The sequence below is a fragment of the Arabidopsis thaliana genome, assembly GCF_000001735.4.
Source record: "Arabidopsis thaliana chromosome 1 sequence".
In the NCBI taxonomy this organism is placed as follows: domain Eukaryota; kingdom Viridiplantae; phylum Streptophyta; class Magnoliopsida; order Brassicales; family Brassicaceae; genus Arabidopsis; species Arabidopsis thaliana.
This window is the reverse complement of record NC_003070.9, coordinates 13,015,810-13,029,782: the sequence shown is the minus strand read 5'-3', so window position 1 is coordinate 13,029,782 and position 13,973 is coordinate 13,015,810. Positions and strand designations below refer to the sequence as shown.

The window sequence follows — 13,973 nt, the reverse complement described above, 5'->3', positions numbered from 1 at the left end:
TAATGTTGTACTCTTGAAGACCTCTTCAAAAATAGTCAAAACAGCCCATGAACTGTGAAGACACAAAACAATGCATATTGTACTTACTTGGACAAGAACATATGAAGTCTAATTAGCATGGATCCAAATACCTTTGTCCCATGTCGTAACTGAGCAGAGTAAGGAGAAACAATTGATTGTGGCCCCCAAAATTCTAGAAATTTTTTCATTACAAAATAGTCTCCCAATTTTTATTTTTCTTATAAATAAGCCCCTAATTTTAAAAATTACAACAAAACCTTTAGAAAATTTTTAGGCTCCTAAAATTTCAGGGCCGACCCCATAAGTACACTATCCAAGGAGCGGACTACTTAAGATATCAGAATTAAACTCACTAGTTCAATGTCTTACTGCCAAAAAAACATCGGAGTCATAGAAGACAGATTCCATATATCAGAAAATGAACATCGTATAATACTTTTCTTTTGACATCATGCGTATTAATTTCAAATGTTCAATTTCTAGTATTTTTTTTTGTTTTTCATTTTTTATTCAAACATCATGTGTAATTAATCCAAGTTTTAAGGTTTTCACACATACTAAGAAAACAAGTTAAATTTTGATTAATAATGTTTCCATAACTTTAAACCAATAGTATTCAATTTCTTTTATTTTATTTTTGAAGTTTATACTGATAAAGAAATGCATAGAAAACTTTAAAAAAACTTTAGAAATAAGTTTGAGAGGGAGTATTAAACTTGAGAACATACATTATGTTTCTCCCTTTCAACAATAGGTGATAACAAATAAAGAGTATTACAATAAGAAAAATACATGGTAAGGTGAGAATGAAAATCTTTTTTGGCAATGAATTCAGCACAAGATTTGCTTGAACTCCATTGAATTTGAAGATGGTTTCAAACCCCTTCTTGCTATTCCAAAACAACTTTACTCTCAACAATAATTTCTTCAACTCCAAGGTTGTCCAAACACGACATTTCCCAAACAATATGTAGGACCTCGAAATCCTGATTTGCAATAAATCAAAGATGTTTATAAAACGATTAGGAAAAACGGTTTTCGAAAACGAGTGAATGCGAGATTTGATCTCTTTCCGTAATCCAAACAGGCTCCCGCAGTGTGGCGGTTTTATGAGCATCGCATCCAGGATACAATCACTATAAGACCGGTATCGCAACACTCGATAGCGGAATCTGCGAACTTGAAATAAACGATATACTTTTGAATTACTTTGAGAAGAAAGGGAGAGAGGGAGAGAGTTTCGTTTAGCTTGTAGCGAAAAGCGAGTGAAGAAAATGAGAGGAAGAGGTGTTCCTTTTATAGGAGAGAGGTGAGATATGCGATCCGCAAATCGAGGGAGAGGTGAGATATGCGATCCGCAAATCAAGGCGGAGATCGCGGGATTCGGAGTTATGCGCAAGTCCAAGACGTTGGCGTGATTAGCGGAGTCATTATCACAACCGTTTAAGGATTCAAATTAATTCGAATAAGGAATATTCGGATATGATATTCCGAATATACCTTAATTATGCAAACGATATGAGCTTTCGTTTTTGGGCCAAAAACTATGTTGTACAAATAATGCAACAAAACCTCATAAGTTTTTGCTCCAAAAGAACATTGTTTGTGGGCCCCAAGAGCCCAAGCCCAAGCGCGGCCCGGCTTGGCCCGGCAGCGTGCGCGTGTTGTTGCATAAAGGACTTGTATCTCCTACACTATAGTGTCCCTTCCCAATAGGTAGTGAACCATATTAAATGGGTACCACTATATATACTAGAGGAGAGATCTTCAAACTTCCAATGTGGGACAAATATCAATATTTATTATTGTAAGCTTTCAAACTAACCACTTTGGACCTTAATTACTCATTCATAATAACTTCAATTTTTACATGTAACTACACTATCTTATAGTGCTCATTACAAGGAATCCAAAGACTCCATAATCCGGTCATTCCGGTAACGGTATCACCGGAAAAGTCGCCGGAAAGTTGGCCGGAGCCACATATGTAAAATTGAGTTCCAACATAATAGTTGTTACTTTTGCATCAAAACACGATTGAAGACAAGGATAAACCTTAGCCAAGCCACCCCCAACAAGTCTCATATTGATTATATTCAACAAACCATGAAACATTAGCATAGCATTTTAGTTTACGTGAAGGAAAACATGATTTGATTAGAGATTGAACTTTTATATGGTTTTCTCGACATTCCTCTTCATTAGTTATATTATTAAGTAACATTTATTTGGATATTTACTAGAATCCGAGTTTTATTTTAACTTGGATGTACAAAGAGTAGAGAAAAACAATTGGCTTCAAATCAAATGATGATGTAACCAATTTCTCATGAGAGCAAACGCTTCCTCAGCGTCTCGATCATCTTCGGGTGTCTCGGGCCGGTGAACAAAGCCGTGACCTCTTCCTTCATACACAACAACCTTTGAACCTTCACCAATCTTCTCCTCAATTTCATACAAACCCTTCACTTCACAAAGCGGGTCTCTATCTCCAGCAATAAACAAGACTGGCACTTTCACATCTCCCGCCACCGCCGAGTCTATTCTCGTACCGTAGAACGAGACACCGGTGCTAAAGTAACCGCTCTCATCCGTGGCTAACACGTCAACCACACGTCCACCGCCAAAACAGAACCCCATCACTCCTAGCTTCTTGGAGATTCCAGCCGCTGCAAATTCCTCAACCATCCATTTTGTGAAGGTAGTAGTGTCTTGTCTGATACGGTTAGGGTCATGTCCTCTTCTCCATTCCTCGTATTCGGACTTTGGTCGGTTTTTCGACCATGGATCTCCACGAAACAAGTCCGGGACAAGAACGCTATCTCAACCAAAAAATCAAAAACACAAAACTGAAATTTCAACAATGAACTTTGGAATTCGAGAGAGATAAGTAAACAGAGAAGATTGATTACTTATAGCCATTGCAAGCCACACGGTAAGCGAAATCGCGTGTAGCTGAATCTTGAAAGCCAAAGACATCAGAGAGTAGAAGCAATCCAGTTCCGTTATTGTTCTTCACCGCCGTTAAAAGATAACCTTCAACACCGTCAACGGACACTTCTGTTCCGTTAACAAGCTCACACGCTTCTTCTTCCTCATCATCATCGACCTCCACGTTAATGGCGCCGTCAGAGGTCTCGAGGGCATAAATGTTCTTCAGAGAACTTCCTCTCCTATAGAAGCTCGTCGTGATATGTTTCTTGATCTGACAAAACATGATCTTATCAACATTTCGCTTATCAATGCTATAGACTTTAAGTGGTTCAAATTCTGACTGAAATTGGTTAAGACGAGATAATTAGTAAAAGAGAAGATTGCGTACAGAGGAAGCAAGAGGTATGATTTGTGGAGGAGGAAGGCGGTGGCTGCCATGGCGGTTGAACAGTGACCGTGGTGCTCCGGCTTTAGCTAAGGAGGAAAGAGAGGCTAACGATGCAGCCATTGTAAGTATCTTTCTAGAATCAATATGGTCCAGAAGTTTTTCTTTATATTGTTTTGGATATTTGTTAATAAAATATTGAATTGTAACAGTTAAGTGGAGAAATTGGTAAAACCGAAAAAAAAAAGGAAGTGGAAGAAATTGAGATCATAATAATATACTTTTAGGGGTTGTTAACAATGAAAATCTGAAAAATGGTAAAGTCTATGTATTGTATTTTTTTTGTAAAATATATGTTTTAGTTTTTAGTTATTAAAATAATTTTGTTCTTAGATAGTTGTATTTTTTTTATCATAATATTTTCGTTTGATACATTTTTAGTTAGAGTTGTGAATTTTCTTTTTTTTTCACCATAACTTTTACCTTCGTTTGTATTTTGTTCATCACAATTCTTCATTTAGATAGTTGTATAAATAGTTTTGTTGATTTTTTTTTAACAATATCACCAATATTTAAAAGATAGTTAGGCGGTAGTTAGACGTTTGGAAGGAGGCTAGCGACTAGATCGATTAATCAAAACTTAGGCGGAACCTAGGCATTAGTAAAGTATTTACTTATTTTTCAAATATTTTTAGTAGATTTATAACAAATTATTATCTAAAAAATTTAGATTACTAAAAATGTTACTTATTCGAACTTAGTTATATATATTCACACCTAGCTTAGTCCTAGTAATTAAGAAAATTGAGATTAACTAAAACATACTTTACAATTTTAATAAATAAGCATTTGTTTTTGTTTATGTACTTATTCAAAAGGATATCATATGAAAAAGGCACTAAACTGGTTTTAGTAAAGTAAATGAAAGATATGAAAATTCCCAATTACAGATTAGAAATATCAACAAAACCGGTACCCACCGGCAATATTTTGCATTAAACCGGATGAATTTTTAAATATGAAGACGAGGGGTATTCTGGTTTGTACTTTAAGAGGGCTCCAAATTACTCAGGCTCGTAGATCAATTCTTTTCGTTTCCATTGACGAGATTATTTATGTTGTTTTCTTCATATGGATTACACTTTTCCCAAAGTTGAGTTTCTAACAATATAAATGATCGTCTGATCAGGGACATCAGGCAGCAGATCCTTATTTGTCTAGAGAGGTCAGGCCAATACAAGATCGTGTGAATCATGAGATTAGCAATGACGTAACCTCAAAAATCTCACAGCTGAAGGAATCTATATTAAGAACTTCAATAGCTTAGAGATCAAATTAAGGTACAAACCTAATTAAAAAAAATTCTAGCACCTTCTTTCTACTCATAAATTTTATCTTTTCGTTACTTAGATAATCCAATGGATCGTTATTTTTTCATAAATATAAGCCGAAGAACAATCTACAATTAAAAGAAAATGATCATCCAATCTAAGAAACTGATTCATATGAGTAAAGAAGCAAGACGACAGCAAACTTCGTTATCGATAGGACTAAACAGCTCAAGAACTATAGTCTTATTAGAGTTTCTCACTTCTGGTGTTGCTTCAAAGAGAGACTTCCACAAGTGAAGAATGTTAGACTTTATCTCTTCCCTCACAAACCCATTTGCCTCTGAAAATTCCTTGGCAGACCTCAACTTCTCTTCTAGCTTCTTAAGCTCTTGGTTGTAGTATTCAAAACTATACGATTTCACTACGTTGTTATTTTTGAGAATCAAAACAATGCTATTCAATCCTCCTACTCCAATGTTAAATGCTGTGGACAAGTTTTCATCAGCTCAACGTTGATTGAGATGCCATCATAATGATACACTCCATTCTTGGGCTTGATATATTTTCATACACATATTGAATAACACGAACCAGTCTTCCTACCACGGGACCGTCATAGTCTTTTTCCCCTACAAAAACAGAAGAGTAACATAGAACGTAGGTTATCAGATAAGAGGAACATTGCTTCAGCCACAAAGAGCGAGAGCTTAACTCCGGGTCGTATAGCCTCTTCTTTCTGATTCTCCTTCTCCTTGTTGAGATCAGTCCTACAAACAAAAATAACAAATTAGTATTTTCACTAAGAAAACTGTTAGGAAAATCAAAGATCTAATAAAACTCTTAGATACATTTTGGCAACTCCGGATCTAATAAAGATCTAATTTTCTTCTATTGGTGTAATCTCTCGTAACAACTCTCGTGTTACTTTTGGCAACTCCGGGTCGTATACATTTTACGGATGAAAAGATTTCTCCCGGATCGATATAATATATTTTGTAATCAAATTTTGGTAATATAACAATGCATACATTTTCTATTTGACAATCATTTTTCGTTTTTATAAAGTTAAGGTCAATTTTATTTTTAAGAACAAATTGAGTTTCTTATTTCTAGCACAAAAAGAAAATAGATTTGAACAAAAGTGATGATCTCATTTATCACAAAAGTATTAGAATAGGAATGCATATATTCCTTTCTGTATTTTAGGAATCTTCTCATTAAGCCTCTAACGACTACTTTGTATATTGCTATGTATTTAAACCCCTTGTGAATATGTCAAGGAACTCATCAATTGAGATTATACCTATTCTAATATGGTATCAGAGACTCTTCTCTAAACCCTAGCAGTCATCTTTTCCTCATCTTTTCAGTCTTCTTCTTCGTGTTCTCTCTCTCTCTCTTTTGCTCTTCTCTTCACTTTTCTCTCTGTATCTCTAGCTCTTCTCTCCATTTTTTTTTCTTTGTCTCTCTTGATCTGCACTTAATTCATGGCGACAGTTCCTCCACCAACCGCTACTACTCCTGCTGCGAGTCTCACTCAGATCCGTGCTCACATCCCCATCACTCTCAACATGGAGAAGATGAACTACGATTCATGGCGCATCCTCTTCGAAACTCATTGCCTTAGTTTCTCTCTCACCGGGCATATCGATGGCACCTCCCTTCCCATCGGACCAACCGACGCAACATGGAAGCAACTTGACAATACAGTTAACATGTGGATCTACGGTACCATTTCAGAATCGCTCCTCAACTCTATCTTAAAATCGCAGTGCTCTGCACGTAAACTTTGGCTCATGCTCGTTATTCCGCGACAACAAAGAAGCCCGTGCAATACAACTGGAAAATGAACTCCGAAATCTCCGGATTGGCGATCGATCGGTTCATGACTATTGTCAAAAACTGAAGTCACTCTCTGATACGCTCGCCAATGTGGATTCCCCTGTCTCAGATCGCGCCTTAGTGATGCACCTTCTCAATGGACTTAGCTCCAAATTTGATAACATCATTAATGTTATTAAACATCGTTCCCCACCTTGCTCTTTTGGCGATGCCAGATCGATGCTCATTGAAGAAGAATCGAGGCTTAAAACCAAGCTGCAATCTCTTCCTAACAATGATGACAACGCTTCTTCACCACATGTTCTTCTTGCCTCATCTCAACAACAAGACTATCGCTCAGTCCCCACAAACCAACAATTCCAGTACGGTCGTGGCGGAGGACGAAACAATTGAAACAATCGTGGAGGAGGTCGAGGAAACAGAGGTCGTGGCGGTGGCGGCAACCCTAACTACAACGGCGGTAATTGGAGCTCTGGAAATCAAACATCGAATTGGCCCAACCAACCTCAATGGCCAAGTTATCCACAATGGCCCAATATGCCAATTTGGCCCACTACACCACCTCCTCCACAATTCTATGGGCAACCAAGATTTCACATTGGCTCTCAACCACCAACGCTGCCACAACGCGCACAAGGGATTCTCGGTCACGCACCTCCATCAAACGGGTCTGCCTTCCTCACCTCGGCCCAACCAATCACCTCTCCAGCAAACACAGACATAATTCCCACTACGCTCGCAAATGCATTCAACACGATGACTTTCTCGGATCCTAATGATGTTGGATGGTACATGGACTCCGCAGCTACAGCTCACCTCACGGCTCAGCCAGGTACACTCTCTTCCATCACCTCATCCTCTAATTCTTCTCTTCCTCTCGTCACTGTCGGTAACGGTTCCACAATTCCTGTCACTTCTTATGGTCAAACAACAATTCCATCTAGTTCTCGTCCCCTTCACCTCAATAATGTTCTTATTTGTCCTCAAATTCTAAAAAATCTAATTTCTGTTCGTCAATTTACCAATGATAATCTCTGCTCTGTTGAATTTGATCTGTTTGGTTTTCTTGTTAAGGATCTTCGTACCCGAGCACCTCTAATCCGATGTGATAGCCAAGGCCCTTTGTACTCTGTCAACACTCCCTCTCATCAAGCGCTTCTCACCTCATCATCTGCCTCAACTTGGCATCGCCGCTTAGGCCATCCCAACAACTCTGTTTTACGCATTTTAATTTCTTCTGGTTTATTTGATTGTTCCAAAAACGATATTTCTTCTTTATGTCATGCTTGCCAAATTGGAAAACATATTCGTCAACCTTTTTATTCTTCTACTAATACAGTTTCTTCTCCTTTTGAAATAATTCACTCCGATATTTGGACTTCTCCGGTGACAAGCGTGAGTGGTATAAAATACTACGTTATTTTTCTAGATCAATTCTCTCATTTCATTTGGATTTATCCTCTTCGTTACAAAAGTGAGGTTTTCAAAAAATTCTTACATTTTTTTAATTTTGTTAAAACTCAATTTCAAACCCCCATCAAAGCACTTCAGTGCGATAATGGCGGAGAATTTAACAATCGTCAGATTCTAGATTTTTTCTCTTCTAATGGTATTCAATCTCGGTTTTCTTGTCCTTACACCTCGCAACAGAATGGACGTGCCGAACGAACACTTCGCACAATCAATAACCTTGTTCGTGTTCTTCTTTTTCAAGCAAACATGCCAACCACATATTGGGTTGAAGCTCTTCACATGGCTGCTCATCTTTTTAATATTCTTCCTTCTAGTGCCATTGGTAATCAAATTCCTTTCACTCGCTTATTTCAAAAACCTGTTTCTTACGATCACCTCTGCGTCTTTGGTTGCTTATGCTACCCCAACCTTCTTCCAACCACTGCTCACAAACTCTCACCACGTTCTACCAAATGCGTCTTTCTCGGCTATCCATCTAACTACGTGGGTATCGTTGTCTTGAACTCTCCTCTCGTCGCATAATCATTTCTCGTCATGTAGTTTTTGATGAGACAATTTTTCCCTTCTCTACACCAAATTCCCACTCGGCTAGTTTGGATACTCCTCTCACTTCTTCTTATCCACCATTAACGCTGCTACCTAACAATCTCCAATCCATCACTCAATCTCCTCTTCCAGCACCGATTTCTACTACAACACCTAACACTACTCTTCCCTCCTCTGTTTCACCAACGACATCATCCTCTCTACCATCTTCTTCCGCTGCTCCACCCGAAGCAACAACTTCTTCTCTCCCCACCGTCATTGCTCCAAACATTTCCTCTTCACTTTCTTCTAATACCACAACCACCGCAACTGCTCCTCCTAATAACATCCAAACTAGAAGTAAAAGCGGTATCTCTAAACCGAAACAAATCTTGTCTCTACATACTGATGTCATTTCCCCTCTTCCATTATCTCATGTTCAAGCATTGAAAGATCCTAATTGGAATCCAGCAATGCAAGATGAATATGAATCTCAAATGAAAAGTGGCACATGGGACTTAGTTCCTCGACCACCAAACACTAACGTTGTGCGTTCAATGTGGTTGTTTAGACATAAGTTTAATGCAGATGGAACTCTCTCTCGTTACAAAGCTCGTCTCGTCGCCAATGGTAAATCACAACAAATCGGTGTTGACTGTGACGAAACATTCAGCCCTGTCATCAAACCAGTTACAGTCCGGTCCGTCCTTCATCTCGCTCTTGCACGAGATTGGCCAATCCATCAATTAGACGTCAAGAATGCTTTTTTACACGGTGATCTTCACGAAACAGTTTATATGCACCAACCACCGGGATTCACAGACCCGACACGACCACATCATGTTTGCCATCTCAAGAAATCACTCTACGGGCTCAAACAAGCTCCTCGAGCTTGGTTTCAAAGATTCTCACAATACGCAACAAAGGCCGGTTTTACTAATACCAAGAGTGATACCTCTCTGTTCGTCTACCATCGAGGCTCTGATCTTACCTACCTTCTTCTCTACGTCGATGATATCTTACTCACAGCTTCATCACCAACTCTTCTCAGGTCAATTCTATCCTCTCTTACATCTGAATTCTCCATGACTGATATGGGTTTACTTCACTATTTTCTTGGAATTTTTGTTCATAGGGACAACAATGGCATGATGCTTCAACAACGCAACTACGCAGCTGATATTCTACATCGAGCAAATATTTCCAATTGCAATCCATGTGCTACACCCGTTGACACAGCCGCCAAACTCAACGCTGACGTCGGAAATCGTGTAGCAGATCCAACACTATATAGAAGCCTTGCTGGAGCTCTTCAATACTTAACAATCACAAGACCCGACATTGCATACGCTGTCCAACAAATCTGCTTATTCATGCATGATCCTCGAGAGCCTCACTTCAACGCTCTCAAACGGATCCTTCGCTACATTAAAGGGACTATCGATCACGGGCTGCACCTCAAGAAATCCTCCACAACAACCTTAACCGCTTATACCGACGCAGATTGGGCTGGCTGCCCCAACACTCGCCGATCAACTTCTGGGTTTTGTGTTTACCTCGGTGACAATCTCATTTCATGGTCTTCAAAACGACAAGCCACTGTATCTCGATCAAGCGCCGAAGCAGAGTATAGAGGGGTAGCGAATGTTGTTGCTGAAACATCATGGATACGAAATCTTCTACTTGAACTACATTGTCCACTTACAAAAGCCACCATTGTTTACTGCGACAATATCAGTGCAGTTTATCTCTCCACAAATCCAATTCAGCATCATCGGACCAAACACGTCGAGCTAGACATCCTCTTTGTACGAGAACGAGTGGCCCTTGGTCAAGTCCGTGTTCTACATGTTCCATCATCAAAACAGTACGCTGATATCTTCACCAAAGGATTACCCGTCACTTTATTCAACGATTTCAAATCCAGTCTTCACGTTCTACCTCGACACGTTCTGACTGCGGGAGGGTATTAGAATAGGAATGCATATATTCCTTTCTGTATTTTAGGAATCTTCTCATTAAGCCTCTAACGGCTACGTTGTATATTGCTATGTATTTAAACCCCTTGTGAATATGTCAAGGAACTCATCAATTGAGATTATACCTATTCTAATAAAAAGAAAAGAAAAAGACAAGCAAATATGTCTCTAGTTTCCTACATAGACAAGCGGAATAACAATCTGCGATAAAATAAGGTCATCCAATCTAAGAAACTCTAATTCATATGAGTAAAGAAGCAAGATGACGACAGAGATCTTCGACCTGGATAGGCATAAACATCTCAAATAGTATAAGCTTATTAGGTTTCATCACTTCCGGTGTTGCTTCAAAGAGAGACTTCCACAAGTGAAGAATGTTAGACTTTATCTCTTCCCTCACAAACCCATTTGCCTCTGAAAACTCCTTGGCAGACCTCAACTTCTCTTCTAGCTTCTTCATCTCTTGGTTGTAGTATTCAAAACTACACGATTTCACTACGTTGTTATTTTTGAGAATCAAAACAATGCTATTCAATCCTCCTAATCCAATGTTAAATGCTGTGGACAAGTTTTCATCAGCTCAACGTTGATTGAGATGCCATCATAATGATACACTCCATTCTTGGGCTTGATATATTTTCATACACATATTGAATAACACGAACCAGTCTTCCTACCACGGGACCGTCATAGTCTTTTTCCCCTACAAAAACAGAAGAGTAACATAGAACGTAGGTTATCAGATAAGAGGAACATTGCTTCAGCCACAAAGAGCGAGAGCTTAACTCCGGGTCGTATAGCCTCTTCTTTCTGATTCTCCTTTTCCTTGTTGAGATTAGTCCTACAAACAAAAATAATAAATTAGTATTTCACTAAGAAAAGTAAACAAGCTCTCAAAGGGAAAAATGAAAGATCACTAACCCTTAAGTGTAAGGAGAATATCTAGAATGTGGTAACCTTTTGTTGTTACGGACAATACGGTCAGTCATAGACATTGATTCCATTTGTTTCGAGATGATTGAGATGTTTGAAGAATTCGTCGAGGAGGATGGATCCAGATGCAAATTTTGTTGGCTTCCCAATTCACATGCATGTAAAATAGAAGGAAACAATTTAGATTCAACAAAGGCAAGTATTAGGGGATTTCAAATCTATGAATTAACATATAAAGATAATTTTTTCAGAATAAAAAAACCCTAGATCGTAACATTTGAGTAATCGATATCTAAGTTTTCCAACGCATTTGTTTCCATGAATTTGAAACCCATTTGATTAATCGATATCAAATCCAGATTCCTTGAAAACTAATTTATGAACAAAAAAAAGAACCATGCACTCACCTCATTGTTGTAGACTTGTAGTGTATAGACCTAAAAACGTACCCCAAGATTCCTTACCAATCCTAAGCCAATTATTGTTCTCTCTAAAATGGTATACGATTATAAGGTTCAGAAGTCTTGGTTACAAAGCTTTTCCGGGTTTTTTTGAACTTTTTTTTTTGAGAATATAACAACTTCTAATTTGTATATATCTCTTTAAAAAATCTCTATGTAAAACAGTTTAAAATAAAATAAATAATTCAAATAATTTTTTTAAACTCACACCAAATAAAAGAGAAATTCGGTCAGAAAACTTCAAACGAAGTACTAGAGCCAACATTTAGTGTTTATCCTACTATATTATTTAGGAAGTACATTTTAAATGTAACTTTAATTTTTGTAATTAATTTTTTATTAATTATTATAGTTCACTTCTCATCTTTATATGATTCTATTTTTACGGAAACATAATATCATCATTATAAAAAAATAATTAGAGTTTTTTCGCATATGCCATAATTTGAATTTTTAAAAGCGAATATAACTGTTCAATACATGAAATAATATTATAACGGGTGAAAAATAGATTTAAGAAAACTTTCTACTGAGTAACGGGACATAAATTTGAAATATTTATATTCAATTTCATACATATTATATTGAAAATTTATAATTTTATATGCTACAATAGTTAATAACATATTAGATGTGATTCAATTTTTAATACAAGCTGGAAAATCCTAGAATTGACGGGTTTAGATCGATATTAATATAAGATGGTATACTACATGTGAAACTCTTAAATTAACAATCAAACTACAAGTGTATAATCTTAAACACTAAACAATATAGATAATATCAACAAAACATATACAACTCACAGTTTACTATACATTTAAAATCAAATCAAATAATATCATATATTTTTAAATCATCTTTACAATAAAAGTTTTTAGTTTAACTAAAATATAAGCATACCTACGGTATACTGCAGATTAATCTCTAGATTATAGGACTTATTGGATCTAAAGACGGGTCATCAAAGATTTCCTAAACTGAACCAAAATATACTGAATATTCAAATATCTATCTGTTACCAAATTATAAACAAATAAGTCAATTTAATATTTTATATATGAAATCAATTAAATCTTAATCACATAAAAATTAGCACAAAAAAAAGTATTCAACAATTAAAAAATTATCAAATCTCTGTGTTATATAAGTTTTGATACTATATTTGAATAAAGTGTAATATACCTTTTTAATTTGTATTGTTTAACTAATTTAAGCTAACTAATATATTTGCTAATCTTATATTTATCAAAACCGACTATCGTTTTTTATCTCTATAGTATTTTTGCAAGACTTTTTTGGTGGATTTGGATAAAAATGCATTCGGGTCATATGGTACATTCCCCTATTAAATAAATATGGTGCACTCCTATGTTATTAGCTAAAATGTTTAGATTATAATTCAGAGTCATATCATTAATAAAACTAATATTAATAAAATAAATGATTTTTTGGCAAGACGGATTTGGAGGGACGGGTTTTTGAATCAACATTAATAAAAAAGTAAAATATAATTAATCCACCGTTTCAATATGGGTTAAATCTTTAATTTATTATTTTTTAAGACCACTAATATTAAACATATCAAATCATCCTAATTTAGAAAAAATTATATAAAACCAAAAATGTTATGTGGTATGTATAATGTTACTATATATAAAATTAAACTATAAAATATAAATGTATTAGAGAATGATACAATTTGCAAAAATTTTATATATAAAAAATAATTTTTAAATTTTAAAAATTACTACTTTAAAAAAAAATCATGGGACGGGTAAAGAAATTACAGAACGTGTTTTATTTTGGAATTGAGTTATATGGTGGATGTATTTGAATCAATATTTATAAAATTTTTAAATATGATTAATATACTGTTTTAATAGGGGTCAAAACTTTAGTTTTTTTAACAATTGTCTCATGCATGCTTAATAACAATTATAAACTGTAAAATATAAATATTTTGTAAAAATAAAATTTGCAAGTTTTAATATATATTACTTTTAAAAATAAATCGTCCCGCGGTATACCGCGGGTTAAAATCTAGTATTTGTAGTAAAACACAATTAGAAAACTAAGTTTAGAGTTT

The 13,973-nt window shown here is 36.1% G+C and overlaps 3 protein-coding genes and 1 pseudogene across 6 annotated transcripts; 1 reads left to right on the top strand and 3 right to left on the bottom strand.

Moving 5' to 3' along the window:
• Window positions 1-2,091: 2,091 nt before the first annotated feature.
• Window positions 2,092-3,577, bottom strand: AT1G35420 (alpha/beta-Hydrolases superfamily protein). Of its 3 annotated transcripts, none has more exons than NM_103237.4 (3): window positions 3,344-3,577; window positions 2,934-3,226; window positions 2,092-2,839 (listed from the first exon to the last, which is right to left on the bottom strand). In NM_103237.4, exons 1-3 carry the CDS (start codon window positions 3,461-3,463, stop codon window positions 2,320-2,322), a joined length of 933 nt encoding a protein of 310 aa, NP_564458.1. In that variant the 5' UTR covers window positions 3,464-3,577; the 3' UTR covers window positions 2,092-2,319. The 3 variants fall into 3 exon arrangements, with proteins under 3 accessions (NP_564458.1, NP_001185140.1, NP_001323104.1); NM_001198211.1 differs by having other exon boundaries at window positions 2,099-2,839; window positions 2,934-3,241; window positions 3,344-3,545; NM_001333156.1 differs by having other exon boundaries at window positions 2,116-2,839; window positions 2,934-3,494.
• Window positions 3,578-4,841: 1,264 nt separating this feature from the next.
• Window positions 4,842-5,622, bottom strand: AT1G35410 (hypothetical protein (DUF1184); the record flags this gene model as incomplete). The annotated part of the gene is made up of 3 exons (NM_103236.1): window positions 4,842-5,155; window positions 5,329-5,438; window positions 5,597-5,622. 3 exons carry the CDS (start codon window positions 5,620-5,622, stop codon window positions 4,842-4,844), a joined length of 450 nt encoding a protein of 149 aa, NP_174772.1.
• Window positions 5,623-6,158: 536 nt separating this feature from the next.
• On the top strand, window positions 6,159-10,484 carry AT1G35405 (annotated as a pseudogene; the record flags this gene model as incomplete). Its single annotated transcript has 1 exon — window positions 6,159-10,484.
• A 100-nt stretch (window positions 10,485-10,584) lies between these two features.
• Window positions 10,585-11,494, bottom strand: AT1G35400 (hypothetical protein (DUF1184); the record flags this gene model as incomplete). Its single annotated transcript, NM_103235.2, has 3 exons — window positions 10,585-11,048; window positions 11,222-11,331; window positions 11,448-11,494. The coding sequence occupies 3 exons, from the start codon at window positions 11,492-11,494 to the stop codon at window positions 10,732-10,734; spliced, it is 474 nt and encodes a 157-aa protein (NP_174771.2). The 3' UTR covers window positions 10,585-10,731.
• Window positions 11,495-13,973: the final 2,479 nt, after the last annotated feature.

What these genes read in the sequence shown, in the direction of transcription:
- AT1G35420 (NM_001198211.1), bottom strand. Translation starts at nt 3,463, where the DNA reads ATGGCTGCATCGTTAGCCTCTCTTTCCTCCTTAGCTAAAGCCGGAGCA. An exon ending in TCATACCTCTTGCTTCCTCT is followed by an intron (nt 3,242 to 3,343) that starts GTACGCAATCTT and finishes AATGTTGATAAG; the next exon opens with ATCATGTTTTGTCAGATCAA. An exon ending in GTGGCTTGCAATGGCTATAA is followed by an intron (nt 2,840 to 2,933) that starts GTAATCAATCTT and finishes TGGTTGAGATAG; the next exon opens with CGTTCTTGTCCCGGACTTGT.